Here is a 20,004-nt window from a genome sequence, read left to right as displayed (position 1 = left end):
CAAAGGGAACTTCCTCTGCTTAATTGAGCCCCTAAATAAATGTGAACAGTTAAGTTTTATTCAAAATTGTCGAAAGCAAAGTTCCATATATTTATTATCGTACGAAAACTGAATTACAGACGGACGGCCACAAGAAAAAAAAATACTGAAACGGTTCACATTCGATAAAAAAAAATCCTGAAAATGACCGATATATCACGTATCATGATAACACTGTTAAAACTGCAAATTTGTGTTGTTTATAACATAAATTCAAGTTCTTTGTGTACATATTGTCAATATTTCATTTTATTACTTAAAAAAAAAAAATTAAATAATTAGTGTAGAAAATTCAGGGGAGGCAGTTGCCTCCCCTGCCTCATAGGTAGTTACGGCCCTGTTAAGCTATCTATAAAACCAGGTTTAAATCCACTATTTTCTACTTTAGTATATCCATGTATCAAGTCAGGATTGTGACAGTTGTTATCCAATCGTTTGATGTGTTATGAGCTTTTGATTTGGTTTTGATTAAGGAATTTCCGATTTGAATTTTGCCCGGAATTCGGTATTTTTGTTATTGTACTTTTTACTTATCTATTACGAACAAAAGCATATCGTCGTAAGTTAATTATTTACATCTTTTTTGTGCGCCAAATACGGCTAAATTAATCTATTCCTGGGAAAAGAAAACCCTAAGTTTTTCGAAAAATTCAAAGTTTTGAACAGGAAATTAATAAAATGACCATATAATTGATATTCATGTCAACACCAGATTATCTTAGCTGTATTTGGAAAATTTTTTAGGAATTGTTGGTCCTCAATGCTCTTCAATTTTGTACTTTATTTGGCCTTTTAAACATTTTGATTCGAGCGTCACTGATGAGTCTTTTGTAGACGAAACGCGTGTCTGGCGTATATATAAAATTTTAATCTAGGTATCTATGATGAGTTTATTTGCCGACTACTGGGCTAGTTATACCCTCGTGGAAGAAACATCCACCAGCAGTGGCATCGACCCAGTGGTGTTAATAGTTATCAAAGGTACCAGGGTTATAATTTAATACGCCAGACGCGCGTTTCGTCTACAAAAGACCCATCAGTGATACTCAGATCAAAATAGTTATAAAGCCAAACAAGTACAAAGGTGAAAAATAAGAGCATTGAGGACCAAAATCCCTAAAAGTTTTGCCAAATACAGCTACGGTAATCTTTCCTGAGGTAGTAAAGCCTTAGTTTTTCAAAAATTCAAAAGTTTTGTTAACTGTGAGTTAATCTATACATATGACCGTATCAATGATAATTCATGTCAGCACAGAAGTGCCAACTACTGAGCCGGTGATACCCTCGGGGAATTAAAACTCCACCAGCAGTAGCATCTACCAAGTGGTTGTAAATAAACTCATCATAGATACCTAGATTAAATTTTGTATTTACGACAGACGCGCTTCGTCTACATAAGACTCATCAGTGACACTCGAATCTAAAAAAGTTAAAAAGGACAAATAAATTGCGAAGTTGAAGAGCATTGAGGACCAAATTCCTAAAAGTTTTGCCAAATACAGTTACGGTAATCTATTCTAAGTAAGACTGCAGCCCATTGTATTTGAGTTAGCATCTACACACCTCCATTCGAAACAAATTGTTGTCTATTATTTTAAACCTACACCTGTCTCATAGTAACCTAAAAAAAAATAGGGATGTTCATCTCGTCATGTGACCATATATTTTAGTAAGGTTGCAATACGGTACTATGTTTTTGAGGTCCAACTTGAAACGAAAATGAATGATAAACGGGCCAAAAAATGAATACCCAGGCTTCTTTGTAATAACATAAAAAATATATAAAAGTACTTTTCTAAGAAAGCATGTATGTATATTTATATAGGAAACATCGGAGTATTAACAGAAAGACTCGAGCAGTTAGAAAATATGGCAACCGTTCAGATGAAAGACATATGCGTTGAGACAAAGATAGTAATGTTTCAAACAAAATGTTATGGTGTGCACATGGTTCAACAAAATCAGTATGAAGTGTTATCATCACATGAGCCCATCATTACTGCATTTGGGTTTAGTAAAGACCAGATGCGTGAATTAAAAAATATTATAGACTACACTAAAGGAGGGTCATTTGTTAATCTTTTAACCAAACGTGGAAAAAATCTTGAAAAGTCCAAAAATAGAAAATTAAGTGTGAATGAAGTGTTAACTGATGTTTGGGAACCAGCAAAAAACCAATGGCAAAATCTGTACACAAAACTAAAAAAAGGAGAAATGCTTTTCTCAGAATTTGAAAAGAATTACTTAACACAAGATTTAGATAAGCTGCATGTAGAACTATCTCAGTTTAACAAAACTCCAACAAATATCAGTTGGATTGATGAACGAATATATCAGTTTAAACAGTACAAAACCATTTGCGCATGTTCAAATGGAGCAAAAGCTATCCTTAATCTAGTTGCTGAATACAACATGAAAGGAAGTTTCAGACAGATAAAGGTGATAGATTGTTTAGTGAGTATAAGTTTGTATTATTATTATTTTTTGGAAAGGAGGGAGTCTGTTTATCTGGTATTTAGTTTATCTGTGTAGTTCTCTGTGTACTCTTGGTTTTTTTTGTAGCTTTGCATTCGGTTGACGTTATTTCTTTGGTAATTTTGAATAGAAAATTCATCAAAGACTTCCCTTAACTGCGTTTATCAAAACTATTTTCCTCTATCGTAATTGCTATATTACGAAGATGAATAGCATTAAGGATCAAGAAAGTTGATAACGCTATAGGAAACCAATTCATACCTGATGATTATGTATAGAGTATCCTAAACGTCATTTTTCTCTTATATCATATATTCAAATATTTGTTCACATGTTTCACTCTTTTAATTATATAAATACCTATGACGACGTTGTCAATTTCATGTCAATTTCGTTAGCAACGCCACGTGCCTCCTTAGTTTCTAGCGATAATTTTACATCTCAATCGAGTAGCATGATATGAAAAATTATCACAAAAAAAAGATCAAAGGAAAAATGCACTAATTAGCGATAATCAGCTTTACCTATATACAGGTTTAACTCTGCTCACTTATATTGATTGCAGATGTCAATTTTAATTACAATGCTTGAACAAACATTGATACATACAAAGCAAGCAAGGCATCTAAACTAGTATTACTCTGAATGCATAAGAAATCGGCTATAAAATTTTAAACTATCATTATTACGTCTTCATCGGCATTTTTTATGTAACATAATCTCCGTTCGGTGCTTTTGTTGGAACACAGAACAACAATAAATAGTAATTGAGATTATATTACACGCGAAGCAATGAATGTGTTTGTAATAGATGTTTTTGTGTTCTGTTAAATTGTTCCTTTTAAAATTGTTACACAATGATGACTGATGTACCCATATTTTGACTATTTTATTTATTATGTCTGTTTACATAAACCCGGTTGAAATAGAACAAAAGAATCGAAGCTCTTTGTTAGAGAAGGCGATAAATGCTTACTGTAAAAGAGGGACGAAAGATACCAAAGGGACAGTCAAACTCATAAATCTAAAACAAACTGACAACGCCATGGCTAAAAATGAAAAAGACAAACAGAAAAACAATAGTACACATGACACAACATAGAAAACTAAAGAATAAACAACACGAACCCCAACAAAAACTAGGGGTGATCTCAGGTGCTCCGGAAGGGTAAGCAGATCCTGCTCCACATGCGGCACCCGTCGTGTTGCTTATGTGATTACAAATCCGGTAAATAGTCTAATTCGGTAGGTCAAATTCATGAAAGGGAAGGAGATTGTAGTTACGACGTGAGGAACATATCCGATATCATTTGTGAAATGGTTATTCCATAACGGTCAACCAACTCGTGATGGCGTCCGTAAAATTTACGAAGGGATGATTTCAACTTCACCATTTGGAACTCTTGATTTAATAGCTTCCTTGTGAGCAGTAACCCTCTATCAAGAAAATCATGATAGGAAATGCAAGCACGGGAATATCGTATCAATTGAGAGATATATACCCCGTATGCAGGTGCTGCTGGAATGTTGCTACTTAGAAATGGAAAGTTCACAATAGGAAAGCTGAAATCATCTCTTTTGTCGTAAAGTTTTGTCTTCAACCGACCCTCATTGTCAATTTCTAGATGTAAGTCAAGATATGAAGCTGACTGTAATGTTTACTATAGTGACAAAAATTTTAAAAGTTAATAGAAACAAACAAAATTACAATTGTCTTCTCAATTACGAAGTGTTTTATTTTAAAAACACCATTTGCATAAGTTTTCAATTTATCTAGTGCATAGTTATGCAGAACAATTAGATATCAAGTCGACGACATGGGTATCTTTCAAGTTGGATGTAAATAATGCATAACCTCCGATTTTTTTTTTACCACGGACGGATAACATATCAATCTATTAGTTCAGTAATTTTCGTGTCTGCCCTTCCATTATGTGACTCAAGAAAAATTCAAAAAAATGGGTAATAATTGTATCGAAAAGAGAAAATCGAGTGGACCTTTTTATGTTAGGGTGTGTTTGAGTTGAATATTTTGTCTTGATATCGAACAAAGCAAGAATATTTCATACATCGTCTCGCTTCAGATTCTATCATTTTTATATAATAACATTAGATGTATGTTTCATTAAAATACTTTATTCTGATTAGCTAACAGCACATCACGTGTTATTCCGTAAGCAATTGTATCACTCAATAATACTTTTCATTCATGATAGCACGTGGTCCCACAATAAAGTGCACAGGTGAATTAAATAAAAACAATATAAAATTCGTTTTTTCTTGATCATAGCTAAAAAATGTAATTATAAGTATTGAATGCTTCTTTTTGTAACTTCATAGTGTTGTAAAAGCGTTGACCGTGCGCACAATTTTAGAATGAAGCACTCCCGCGCTTCATACAAAATGTACTTCGGTCAACGCTTTTACACCCCAATGAATTTACAAAAAGAGGCATTCAATTCTTAAATATAAAAGCTACAGGTTGACTTTATAACATAAAAAATCACAGTACTAAAAGATGAAATATATGGGTCAAGTGAAATACCTATCTAATGAATCACAAAAACAGAGTAGGTGTGTTCGAATAGCTATTTTTTAACTGAATGTACTTGACATCAGTCTTTCAAGTTGGATGATGAAAATGCATATCTTCGAAAAATTCTATTTTTTTGTGTGTGATAACTAGGGTTTATAGTCTTCAACCACTAAAATAATCTAATATTTAATTAGAATTTTTTTAAATGTTTATGAATTTTCTAAAATTCTACCTGACAACCGATCAGACAATAGTTTTAAGTTGAATCAATGCAGACAAGATCATTAACTGATGCTCATTAGCTAGTTGATACATTTGCCTTTTAAAATACAACTGACATGTAAGGATCGTAATGGTGCAATGTGGATAAATTTATCGGTTTCCGAGAGCAAAATTGGCAGCACGTCATCCCTACAATGGCTTCCATTTCTACGATTGTGAAAATGAACTGGCGTAATGGGGAGATAATTTTGACGAAGTAGAATCCTGACTGGTTCACGCATCATTGTAAATACAATCTTGGAAAATTATTCAATAAAATTATATATATGAGAATTACAAAATTCATGAATGAACACAACATTATTAGTGAAAACCAAATTGGATTTAAAGAAAAATCCCGTACCTCAGATCACATCTTCACCTTAAAAATCTATAATAGAACAAAAGAAAAATAAGAAACAGAAGGTGTTTGCTGCCTTTGTTGATCTCAGGAAGGCCTTTGACACAGTTTGGAGAAATTGATTATTTTTATATCCTTTTGGAACTCAAATTACCCTGTAAACTTTTTAATATAATTCATTCTATGTATGACGATACTACATGTAGAATTAATTCCAAAATGGTCTCAGTGAAGAATTTGTCTCCAACCGTGGCGTTAAACAGGGAGATGTTCTCAGTCCGTTGTTATTTAATCTTTACATAAATAATTTGGTTAAAAGTCTCCAAGATGCTAATACAGATTCCATTATAATTGGAGATACAACAATAAATTCCCTTTTATTTGCAGATGATATAGTTTTATTATCAAATTCTGAAATGGGATTACAAACAGCTTTAAATGTTCTTAGTGATTTTTGTAAATGCTGGAAACTAAAAGTTAACATAAACAAATCAAAAGTTATTATATTTAACTCAAATGGAAAAACACATAATAATTTTTTGTATAGATATAATAACGAATTCCTGGAAACTGTCAAATCATACTGCTACCTTGGCATGACACTGCAGAACACAGGAAATCTAAATCTGTGCATCTCATTGCTTGTTGAAAAGGGTAGAAAAACACTTTTTAAAATAAAAAAAACAAACAATTAGACTGAATAACCAATGCAAGCTATTAGAAAAATTATTTGACTCCCTAGTTGTGCCTATTGCTCTATACGGGAGTGAAGTATGGGGAATAGGCAAACAACACAGGGATTCAGATCCCTTTGAACACTTGCAGTATAAATTTATTAAAGAAATTCTAGGAATACATTGTAAAGCATCAAATGCCGCATGTTTAGCCGAGCTGAATAGATTGCCTTTATATACCAGAATAGAATTTTCAGCAATAAAATATTGGCTTCATATATTTGAGTCAAATAATTCACTTGCCCTAAAAATATATAAAGCAACTGAAAAAATAACTCTTGGATAATAAATATGAAAAATCTTATTTCAAGACTTGGATTTCATTTTATTAATCTAAATCCTATTGATATTAAAATGTATTTAAAACCCATTCAAGAGAGAATCAATGATATAGCCTTCCAGAAGCAAGAGACTGACATCAATCAAAATAAAAAATTGAACTTTTTTAATATACTATATAAACCAAATAAAGACCCTCGTATATTGATCAATGCAAATCCAAATGTGATAGATCAACATTATGTAGATTGAGGTTAAGTGCTCATACTTTATCTATTGAAAGAGGGCGATATATAAAAATATCAAAGCAGAGTAGGGTATGTCTTTGCTGCAACAATGAAGACATTGAAGATGAACTACACTTTCTTTTAAAATGTTCATCCTATAACTATGTGAGAGATAACTTCATTAAAAAATTAAATAATGTTCTATTGAACAACAAATTACTTTCTTTATCATATAACTTGCTTATATCAATTCTAAATAGTAATTTCCAAACAATATTAAAAATTGTTGTCAACTATTTGAATGAATGCTTGTTGGTGAGAAACTCATTATTAAAAGGTACTTGATTTCTGTAATAATGTATATGCTTCTCTTTTATTTTTTTTTATATATATTTCAAGGCTCTCATAATTATCCACTGTCACTCCTTCATTGTATATATGTTATTGTAGTTGTTTTTTTTTTAATTTGTTGCCATAACCATTTATTGTCAATGTGTTAGTGCTAATAAAGTTATCTTATCTTATCTTATCTTATAACGGAATTTGATGAGACTGTCAACAAAGTGAGAGGTTTAGCGCTATAAAAGCAGGTTTAATCGACCATTTTCTACATTTGAAAATGCTTGTACCAAGTCAGGAATATGACAGTTCTTGTCCATTCGTTTTTTATGTGTTTTGTCATTTAATTTTTCCATGTGATAAGGGACTTTCTGATTTGATTTTCCTCTGAGTTCAGTAGTTTTGTGATTTAACTTTTTACATTAAATTGGACGGAAGAAATATTTGGTAAAAAAGTAAGACGAATAGAAGAGTTAGAATAACAAGCATGTGTGAATGATGAACAGACAAGCAACATTCACCATTCACCATCCTTGTCAATTGGCATACATATATTTCATATGCAGGGTTGATAGAATGCTGCATAATGTGTGTACAAAACTTGATCCCTGCATATCAGTATATGAGTTAACGTTCGAATTGTTATCAATAGGGGTTTTCTTATTGTTTCATTTAGGAAAGAAATGCTGATACTACAATGGCCACTTTGGACAAAGAAATGTTAAAAATGTGTACCTTTGTGCGAGAAATTAATACGGAGAGGGCAACCTGTCTAGCCATTTTCACCAGATGTAAAGACTTAATTATGTGGCTAAGGGAATCGATTCATAGTAAGTTAAGAAAATATTTGTTTAACAATTTATAAAATTGTACGTCAAGTGAAGTATCTAACATGAAGAAAAAATGTTGGACTAGAACAACCATATACAATATCACGAAATACCATCAAAAACGATGTCTGATAGACAATTAACTATTACGTAGACCAATCCCTGGGAAGGGAGGGGGACTAAATTTATTTAAAAAAAATACACATTTGTAGTTACTCCCTTTTTAATCATTGAAGCGCTAGTGTCTCAAAGTGTAAAAGGTAAAGAAATGCAATTCACATTATGCTCTGGAGTGGTGTATTGAAGCATGTTTGAGTGTTCCTTATGAAACAAAATTTCACTTTATAAATGTAGTTTACTAATAAATAGCCTGAAGCGCTTTTCTGGATTTACCTTCATCAGGAACTTTCAAACAAAACACATTGAAAGAAAATGTGGTAAATTATTACTAGAAATACTTTAGTACCTACGTATGATTACGACAAAAAGTGGTACAAATAGCTTATTCAACAAAGCATACAAAAACTTAAATCCGGAATTCAACATCTAATATTTTTTTATAAGCTACGAATTATATCCATATAGACAAACAAAAAGATAATAATTATGAATACGTATGTTATTTTTAAATTTAGCAATGAAAAATTGGAATACTTTCATCGAACTAGCAAGCATGTCAAGCCGTCAAGGTGATTTAGCTATTGCTCGAGTTCACAGTCTGCATGCATCAGTAACAGGATACGGACCCCTGATATTTAACTATGATGAAAACTGTGATGAAAATATTTTCCTTGAAAAATGCAATCAAGTATGGAGAGTTATGGAAACAGACCCAAATCTTCCAAGCAAACTGGTATGATTATGACAATTACTACGTAACTACTTATTATGCCACAAAAGACCACGACTTTCTTATCCTACATAGGGTGAGAAAACCTATATAAAGATCCTATATATCGACAATTCTCAATACTGATCCCTGTTTTGTGTGCTTCTTAAACAAAATTATTCGGTATATATATACTATCGTCACTTGTCATTATTTAGTTGGGATTATCCAAGGAATACATGTAGTTTGATAAAGAAAATAAAACGATTTCATGATCTTCAAATCCTCTGATTTCGAATTACAGAAAAGAAGTACAGTTGGTTCCCATGAAAATTTCGATTGTTTGTTGAAAAATACGTCCCCCAAACTAATTTATAAACTTAAAACGAAGTGGAAGTTCGATTTTATCGATTTTTACTGTAACCGTTCAGAACTTATTTCTTTGATAGCAGGCACTAAGTGTTGTTTCTGTGCAATAACTTATGAATCTATCAACCTAGGCCTTTCAAATTCTTGCATGATGCTACTGATGACAATATGTAGGTCAAGTTCGATATTGACGCGTTTTTATATAGAATAAGGCCGTGGTATGATAAAATAAATCAGTTTCTTTCGTACTACCTGCCATTTTATGTTAATTTCCTTTTCAATTCAATCTAATTGAAGTATTAATTAATATGCGTATATCGAACTAACTAAGAAGTTGGAGCTCTTTAGAAATGAGCCAGTGTTACAATATATTTTTCGAATATTATCAGGTATTGTCAATAAACAACGTTCGAGTTATATGTGTGTGTATCTTTATGAAGTTTTAGAAGAAAATTAAGAAATTGTGATTGATACATACAGTAAGGAAAATCTGTTCAATGAGAAGACCACAGTTAGTCACCGTCAGAAAACCATAATGCTCCTGTATTATTCATTAAAAGATTTGATTTACAGCTGCAGGATTTCAATACCATGTTCTAATTCACAGTGTATAGTTCTAACTATATATATACTATAGTTAAGAGTTTGTATCTCAAAACATGGGTGAATTTAATGGCGTTTTTTAATCTCTATATTTCTCTTTATTAAAACGAGAATGAAAACGGGAAATGTGACAAACAGACAACGACTCGACCAAAGAGCAGAAATCAGCCCAATGGCTACATTCACGTCTTTGTCTTATTTTAGCTTGGAACATATACAAGTCTGGAGTGGCTGAAATCAGTTAAAAAAGCGCATGGTTCTCTAGAGGTTGATGTTCTGTCTCAGGCAGAAACACTCAATGCTAAAGGTGTTTATAAGATTGGATACATTGGTGGCAACACACGGCTCAAGAAACTGGTATATTGATAAAATGAAAATTAACACTAAATTAGTTTGGTGCGTCCAAAACGCTTTTCGTTATTTATCATGAAAACTCAAAACCCAATCTTTGAAAGAAAAGGTTGTATAAATACTTGAGAAAAAAAACCAGTAGAATAACAAAACATACTAAACTCCGAGGAAAATTCAAAACGGAAAGTCCAAAATCAAATGGCAAAATTAAAAGCTTAAACATTACAAACGAATGGATAACAACTGACATATTCTTGACTTGGTAGAGCCATTTTCTAGTGTAGAAATGGTATATTAAACCTAGTTTTACAGCTAGCTTATCCTCTCACTTGTATGACAGTCGCATAACAGTCCATTATATTGACAACGATATGTGAACAAAACAAAAAGACATAATAGGTAAAAATGTCAATATAGGGGAACAGCAGTCAACATTGTGATATAATCTTAATCACTATAAAAGCAAACAAATATCAACTATTTCTGTTTGAGTTGAAACCTTATGTTACATTTGTATGCCCCACCTACGATAGTAGAGGGGCATTATGTTTTCTGGTCTGTGCGTCCGTTCGTCCGTTCGTCCGTCCGTCTGTCCCGCTCCAGGTTAAAGTTTTTGGTCAAGGTAGTTTTTGATGAAGTTGAAGTCCAATCGACTTCAAACTTTGTACACATGTTCCCTATGATATGATCTTTCTAATTTTAATGCCAAATTAGAGTTTTTATCCCAATTTCACGGTCTACTGAACATGGAAAATGATATTGGGAGTGGGGCATTCGTGTACTGAGGACACATTCTTGTTTTCATCTACTTTATTTCAAACACAACCTTGAATCTGAAATTTCTCTAAAAATAATTGTGCCAAATTTGCTCTACCTGATGATATTGAATGAACATATTCTTAAAAAAAATCAATGGCTACTTCAAATTTTATTCTTCTTCTTCTGTGTGTAGAAATTGGATCGAGCGAGCGAAATTTGGAGAGTGCGAATATATAGTGCAAATCCGAAGAACTATAGGTCTATGTGGAGTGGCATAATGAAAAAAAAAATAAACAATTTGTCCCCAATTAGATCTCAAAATCTAAATTATCAGAATATCTCTTGTTCTTTAAAAATAATAGATTATTGAATACATTATTGACAGCTTTCGTCAATCGAATTGATAGACATTACAGAAAATCAAATGTCTTTTAAGTAATATATTAGCCAACAATTATATAAAAAAAGAAGATGTGGTATGGTTGCCAATGAGACAACTATCCACAAAAGACCAAAATGACACAGACATTAACAACTATAGGTAGTTTATTTAAAAAAAATCTTAATGGCAGATAAAACGACGTTTTATTTAACTTGAGAGAAATTTTCTCTGAAAAATAGATTTGTCTTCATTGACAGGAGTTAACAGATGTTATATCACTAAGTTATAGTTTTCAAAACCAAAGCCGCAATGCTCAATCTGCTGGGGCCAAAAAGAAGGCTACAAAGTCAGCAACAACAGAAGTGTACGATTTCAAACAACTGCAAAGTCTTCAATCACTTCTAATGTTAGTAGCTGGAAAGAGAGAAAAGGAGAAAATTGATATTGAAAGATTTACAATGGTGAGAAAATGTTTTTGTTTATATAAATTTAGAAAAGAAAAATGAATGTTTGGACTATTTATTACATCAATGAGTTTCTGGATGGATTGTCTTCATTTCTCTATACTTTATTTGTTTACCCGTTTCTCTTCATTCCATATATTTTAGCACCCACTTAATCTCTATTTATTTTGTTTTTCTGATATCTTAATGTGTTTGCCCTTTGTTCTCTATTTGCCATTTTACTATATTCCGAAACAACATACAGATCCTCATTTCTCAAAATAATCGTTCATAAAGAATATTGTTCAGTTTAAAAAAACAGGATTCTTCAATCATTACTTTTGAAAGATTTATGATCATTGTACTTTTATATATATATTAAGGGAGAAAAGCGTAATTTCAGTTTGAAAAAAATCGAGTACTCATCACCAAAATGCAAACAAATATTTTTCAATAATATTTGTAATATATACATGTCAAAAATGTCAAGTCATCTCATGTGTATATATTACAGATTTTGGATGCTGTTGTGAGACTTTCTAATGTATACATCAAGCTCATTTCCGATGGTTGTGTACTTTTTGCTAAGTGGCAGGCCACTTTTTTCTGTGACGAACACACACCAGTATGTGCTTTTTTGACTTTTGGACAAGGAAGGGATGCTCAAACGTTGAAGGGACAAACTGGTAGTACAGACAATGATGTTGGTTTTATCATTCAGAAAACTGCTAATTTTCTAGAAGAATGCCATGAAAGATGGTTAAGTTACATAAATGAAAAAAGAGAAAAGTTCTACTGGTTGAACTATTTCACAATTGATCAAATAGTATTTCTGCAACAAGAGATTGTACGGGTAACTGCTTCACAAGATCCTTCAGTTTTTACATACCCAATGCTATCAGATGTCAAACAGAATTGTAACAAAGAGAATCTCCTGAGAGCTCTGTTCATAGCTAAATTTGATGTTCAAGAGACACAAATAAAACCTTCGATTGACACAACAAAAACTGTGAGTGGATTACAGAATGTATCCGGGCAAAACAGAGAAAACCCATCTTTTCTTAAAATGATCACAGACAATGGATATCCAGTCGCTGTAGCTAGAGAGGCTTTGAAACATTGTGGCGACCAAGATCTTGAAGAAGGTTGTACCATACTTTATTTTATTGCACTTATAATTCGTTCATTTTGCTTTTGATATGTCATCATGGTCATGTAATAAAACTACAAGTTATTATTTTTTTTTAATATCTCCAGGGCTCCTATCAGTGTTAATTTCTATAGTTACTAGAAACTTTGTTATCTTTGGTGTAGGGTTGTAGAATTTATTTCTGTAGAATATAAAGGCTAAGAGTTAATTTATCTACTATAGTTTCCCTTTCGGAACCTCGTTACTCCAGAGTGCACCTGTGATCACCTGTCACGCGCTGCAGTTTTATCACGATGAAATTGACATGCTCCTAGCAGCCATTGTTCCAATCGTGCGATGAGCAGTGAATCGTGTTAACACTTCGATTAATAGTGTGGGAAAGTTTCAGATTCTAGAGAAAGAATGATAAACACTTAAAGAATGATACACACGGTATATATAATATATATAATATGTTGCAAATTTTAAAAAAGAACATTGTGCACGTTCCTATCCCCTTTCTTTCCATGTCGTTTATTATTGGACATTAGTATCGTCAAAGCTCGTACAGTTGGTCACAGTTCATGAATAAGCATTACTTCACAAAAAGAAACAGTCAGATATTATAGCAAAGTTAATAACAGCAATATTTTTATACGACATATTAACGTTTTTTTGGACGATCAATGCATTTGAAAGGGGCATGTAGTTGTAACCCCCCCTTTTTTGTACCGTTGTTAGGAACCCCCCTTTTGTCCCGGTATTAGGAACCCCCTTTTTAAATGGTTTGATCTGCCCCTGTACAACCTGGAGACCACACAAGTGGCAGGTGGGTAGGGTTGGGTTTGGGGAGGGGGACACATGACGCACATGCACCCCCCAGTCCAGGTCACCAAAAAAAAATGTCTAACATAATTTTATTGCTACTGACATGCTGAACCCACTTTTATAAAAGAGGAATTAATTACAGCTAGATTTTACTGGCTGTTAATATTTACCCCAGCTTTCACATGCATGATTTATGAGGTCATCTATGACAATTCATGGTACAACAAATGTAGGTGTGTAAATATTGACACCTGTGTGTAATGACAACATTTTCAAAACATTTGATGTAAACTACATTTATATGAGTATAATGACCCGTATACAAATATTTTTATTAAGAGGTGAAATTTTCTGATCAGGAAAGAAATTACTAAAATCTGTTTTAAATCAATATGACTACAAATAAGTGTCAAGTGGTATCGATATATATCATGGGATATGTCTTCAGGTATCGGGATCGTTCGCCCTGATTACATGTTCGCCTTAGGTTCGTTCGCACTGAGTTTGTTCGCCATGATAGTCTGTTCGCTCTGGGTTCGTTCACCCTATATTCATTTATGATATGTATATATACAGTCCCTGTAACGTAAAAGTTAACACTTATTTCGTTCGGGAATCGTACGTACAGCGTTCGGTAATCGTTCGTATAGAGTTCGGTCATCGTACGTACATCATTCGTATAGCGTCCGTACAACGTTCGGTCATCGTTCGTTCATCGTTCGTTCATCGTATGGTAAATGTCACCGTTGATGGTTTTGTATAACGTATGGTTCATGGTTTCGTTAATCGTTTTATTTGTCGTATGGTTTATGGTACGGTTTAGCGTTTAGCGTTTCATTTATCGTATGGTGTGTGATATCGTTTAGCGTTTCACCAATCGTATGGTATATTGTTTTGTTAAGCGTCTGATATACACGTATGTTAGGGTTTTATTTCAGAAAGTTATTTCAATTATTATAGTTATGAGTTAAAGTGATTTAATATAAAAAGATGCGGGATAAAAAAAAAACAATTATTAGTTTGGATTGGATTAAATCTCTAACTAATATCATTATGGAATATATATAAAATAAATGGGAAACGTTTCCTCCAATCACATTTTGACATGAATAACATGAGACCAAATACCGCGATATAAGTCAGGCTCTCTATGTCTCTCTCTCTCCTCCGCCAAACATTTCTCTGGTCCAAATATTTCCTTGACACAATAAATTATAAAGAATGTTCTATAAATGAGGCTTTATATGAAGTACATGTTTCATATCTAAATGTATTAAAAAAAAAAGACAACACATCCATGGTATTTGTTCTCCTCAATGTGAGAGTCTGATATAAACCGAAAACTGCCAGGGGTATATAAAAATTCGTTGAAGATATCTATGGAACCAGCGTCGCTTGTGATTCCTGCTGTCGGTGTTAAAACTGTTTTTTTTTACTGTAAAAAGTGCTTAAGTCCATTATAAGTAAAATACAGAATTAAAAAATAACTCTACCCTTTTTATATTTTTTTTATTTTAGAGGTAAGGTTCTGGCCAAGTTCCACTTATTCTGTCGCAAATCATTTACCTAAATAACCAATCAATTGTATTCTAAAAGAAGTTGATTTGTTCTTTGTACGAATACATGAAATATTTCTCACTGGACGTTATGTTTGCAATCGATGATCAAATACAAATCTACAGTATTTATATGAAAGAGACTAAATAATATATTTTTTTAATTATTATTCTACACATATTTGAAGGATCGAAAGAATCAGTTCTACAAATGGATGTTATTTAAAGACTTGACATTTTACAATTATCACATGCATCCATGATTTTTTTTATCGACGCACCAAACTTTTCCCTTTCATCGTGCATAGCTCATTTTCCGACTCACTTAAGGTTTCTAACGATCTTCTTACTTGTTCATTAAATTATAAAATTAAAATCCTACACAAATTGCATAAACTTTTATTCTCCGGCTAGACTGCGTAAAAGATGAATATTGTTTTGTTTGTGTACACACAATGTTTTGAAGGCCGATATCCAGTTTCGCTAAAAAAGAATTAATTTGTGCCACAAGTTAATTACGCCAATTTCTTTTTTTTGCATCACTTTATTGTAAAAACTGCAACATTCATTTGCGCCAATAAAACAATCATTTTTAATTGCGCAAATATCATTGACTTGTTTTCAAATGTTTCTTCTTAGTGCACTGAGGAGGTCCTTTTCCGGTATTTACAGGTACAGATACCGTAAACTGAAAGGGCCTCCTTAGTGCACTTAGAACAAAATAGTGCACTAGGGACCTGATGGAAAGATAGAATTGACACAAAAAACATGGCATACGGAAGGAGAAGTACATAATTTCAAATTTTAGTAATTTTAGTTATTATAAAGTTATTTAACAGTTGAAGTCAGTATTCTAATGTTACATGTACGTGTAAATCGGTTAATCGTTTCGAGTTTACTAGACATTTGCGGAAACTGTTATACACCTACGATTAGGATTACAATTACACTTACAGGTACCATTTAAATCTTGGGTCGTTTCAAAGTGTAAATATAAACCGTCGGTTCAAAACAAAGACTAACTCCTGTGATGTTTTCTATAGTTGAACAACGGTATTTCTACGAAATATCTGTAAAAATGGCTTCTTGGTAGCTTGAGGTGGAAACTAGTGGTGAAAAGACAACTCGGACCAGTTTGAAACACTTGTCAGACCAGTAGCTTTTCGTGGTTTTTACGTTTAATATAATTTTTGTTTGTTTTTGTCTGGATTTGTTTTCCTCTCAGTTTCCCCTAACCTACCATTTTAGCTAGCTGTGACAACTTGTCAGTTTGATGAATTTCATTAAGTTCTGTTACTATAAATTGTTTTATGACGGCCTAACGAGATCAATAAGAAATATAAAAGAACAAATATCTTTCAATGCAATTAAAATATAAAGCATATATATAGTATATTCTTCTTTACATTTACGAGCCCGTGTTGTAATAAATGATCCTTGAAATCTTTCAAGATGGTTGAAATGCCTTATTGTGGTTTGTCAAATTATCCTTATTTGTCAGAGGTGTCAATCATTTAATTTAAAACGTTACCGTTATAATAATTGGAAAACATATATCATGATTCGTCAAAATCAGTTGATTTTTTTTTATCGTCATCGAGAAATGAACAATATGTTTCTTTGTGGAGTTTTTGTGGACTTTTATTTGTATTTTCGTCGTTTTAATTTTGCCCATGGTGGGGTCTTTTTTTTTCCTTGATTTATGGGTTCTAAATGCCCCATTTCATCGTTTTCTTTAAAAAAAAAATAAAAGTAACTTGAGTTGCATTAAACATAACATTTTAAATTAGATCAAGCATTTCAAAGTATAGATCCCCAAGAATTTCATTTAAATATTCTTAAAGCACCCAAGTTGTCTTTTAAAGTACGCGGATGTCTGTGAACCCAAATTTAGATTTATTGCAAGTTAAAGCACGTAAGTTGTCTTTTAAAGTACACGGATGCTAGCTGTGAACCCAATTTTAGATTTATTGCAAATCAAAGCATCCAAGTGGTTTTTTTTAAAGTACACGGATGTATGTGAACCCATGCAATTCAAGATTTATAGCAAGTCAAACAATTTTCTTAAACGATGATTTTTTTTATATTTCTTTAAATATAAACATGATAAATTAGTAATATGTTATCACATAAAATATATTACTTCATTCTTGACTTAAATGCTCTTTGCTTGTATAGATATTTGAATGCACACGAATATTAAGTGGATCCGAATCTTAATCCAACACATAACACATCATTTATAACGAGATATTTTCATATTTTATTAGGAATAAATTATAAGCTGATATTTAAAAAAAAATCGCCAACGCGTTATTTACTACGTCAAAAACACGTCAAAAACAGTATAAAAATACCGTTTATATTATTTGGCAAGATTTGAAAGTTTTTGTTAAAACAAACATTCACTATTTAAGTCGTTTAGGAAGCATTTGTTTGTAGATACAAAAGTGTTATTGTATAAAAGACGAACGACATTTTTTTTACAATATACCGCTTGATTTTTTAAAGCGATTGAAACTATTAATACGGAAAATGAATAAATTATAAGTGTATTTCACGCATTTATTTTATTTTCCTCCTTATGAAGAACACAGGTTTACCATCATGGCAGCTTTATCTGCCCTGATGCAGACTCCACCAGATGATACACATTTCACTCGTCGTATGATTCTTACCCTGGTAGTCCTAGCTTGACCAACGACCAATCTTGTACAATCAGGGAAATATTATAGGCAATGAGGTACACTTTTGGACTGGGAGAGATGTGTTGGTCACTTGTTTAGCAACCCCGATATTCCTTTTATAAGTGAAACTCCTGAAATGTTACTTCAAATTGAAGCGGATGTTAATGGTCTTTTACGACAGAGAACCGGTCGGGATCATATGCTTTTTCCTGGATTCAAATTTGTTGTGACCATACGTTTCTGCATTTGTGTGTCGTCGAAAAGACTTTACATGATGAAAATATTATTTTTTTATTTTACTATGTGTCTCAATTGGGATTTTTTTAAATTTTGAGAGGACCCCTTGTTTTTCGTCAACTGTAATCGTAAGTCTAAGTGTAATCATAGGTATAGACCTAGTTTCCGCAAATGTCTACTATGGCACAATTAATAATATTGAGAATGGCAATGTGGAATGTGTCAAGTTCCATTTATTGTCGCATTTCATATTATAAAAAAAAAAAGAGATGAGCGCGATTCAAACCTTTACAATATGACAAATTACACCTAACCGTTTTGACAAACCAGTAAATTCTATCGCCCAGTAATCTTCATTCAGTAACTTTACAATACCCAGCCGTGTCATTTTCGTATATTGTACATGTAGATAACACGTGTGATACATGTCTATACACCAGAAATACCCATTCAAGTGATTTTTTAATTTTAGAAGAACTCCATATCGGGAACATAAACATAAATTACAATAATATGTTAAAAATGTATTAATAATTTCAAATTGTTTATTAAATGCTCCTAGGTATGTATTTGTAAACTTATGTCAATTCGTTATTTCATGTATCTTTTTTTTTTTTTTTTTGCTTCAATTACTTTTTTATCTTATTGACTTATTCGTAAATGGAAAAACGCACAAATCTGAATACTGTGTCATCTTTTGTTTTACATTGTTTACCGGTTAAAGGTCGTATTCATTTAAAGAGCTACTGTATATATTAGCACTTCAACGCAAAGCTAGATGCATGATTAATGTTAGTTTACGCCGTATCTTATTTTTCTCAAGAAACCATTTTTTTTCTTCATCTTTCTCAAGTAAAACCAGACTTTGAGTTTTCTATCCTGAATGACAAAATCTCTGAAAAGTTTGTGTTGCATTCTAATGCAATAATAAATCATTGCGCATTTGCTCTCGTTGTTTTCTACTGTAATGAAGATTTTTAATAAAACGGAAACTTAAGTGAGTATGGTCTAGTAATGTCCAAGATAATTGCAGTTCATTTATAATAGACCAAGAGGACAAAGATATCTTTTAAGTTTTGAGTTCTAGTTCTGTTAATATACTGTATCATAAGAGTTTTTTGCCGATTCCCGCCGTACCCTTTCCTTTGAGGAATACCCTTTCCTTTGAGGAAAGAAACCGCTCTTTCCAGGCGGCCATTATGACGTCTTTGAAACACCGTGAAATTACGGGAAACAATAGACGACGGTTACGTTTGTTATTACCTCCCCTGAAACTGTTGGATATGCCCTTAAATTATATTTTTCTCGTTGGGTTGCTTGTCCATTAATTGACGTTTACGCTAATTAAGAATCGTGCATAATCATATGGGGACCTTACTTTAACCAAACTTCACAGAAACAATAAATTCAGGATCTTTTGGAATCATAGATAAAGCCAATAATGATTGGCCCGACTATTTACCTTACATGAAATTCATAGGCAGAACTACAAAAGAGAGAATCCCCCCCCCCCCCCCCTACCCAAATTCTTTAGAATATTAGAATAAAAAATATTCTGAATCAAATGTATAGTGTTTTTGTTTTTTTTATTAGAATGAGTTCTTTTTCATAAAACAATGTTAGACAATATAATTATTTTAAGACAACTCCTGCTTTATTTAAAACCTTCAAAACACAATGCTATATCTTCATCATTATGATTTTTGGCCGAACAAATAGCGAAAAACCGTTAAAATGCTATTTGTCCGAC

The 20,004-nt window shown here is 32.4% G+C and overlaps 1 protein-coding gene across 1 annotated transcript in view; it reads left to right on the top strand.

The window, feature by feature from the left end:
- LOC139482742 (E3 ubiquitin-protein ligase rnf213-alpha-like) overlaps positions 1–20,004 on the top strand; it is a 305,645-nt gene that overhangs the window by 106,137 nt on the left and 179,504 nt on the right. The window contains exons 15-20 of the mRNA XM_071266815.1: positions 1,865–2,493; positions 7,928–8,081; positions 8,717–8,934; positions 10,087–10,239; positions 11,632–11,835; positions 12,332–12,962. Of these exons, the coding sequence (XP_071122916.1) occupies positions 1,865–2,493; positions 7,928–8,081; positions 8,717–8,934; positions 10,087–10,239; positions 11,632–11,835; positions 12,332–12,962 (1,989 nt within the window). The remainder of the gene's footprint in view (positions 1–1,864; positions 2,494–7,927; positions 8,082–8,716; positions 8,935–10,086; positions 10,240–11,631; positions 11,836–12,331; positions 12,963–20,004) is intronic.

Source organism: Mytilus edulis, chromosome 1 (genome assembly GCF_963676685.1).
Source record: "Mytilus edulis chromosome 1, xbMytEdul2.2, whole genome shotgun sequence".
In the NCBI taxonomy this organism is placed as follows: Eukaryota; Metazoa; Mollusca; class Bivalvia; order Mytilida; family Mytilidae; genus Mytilus; species Mytilus edulis.
This window is presented reverse-complemented; position numbering and strand designations above follow the sequence as displayed.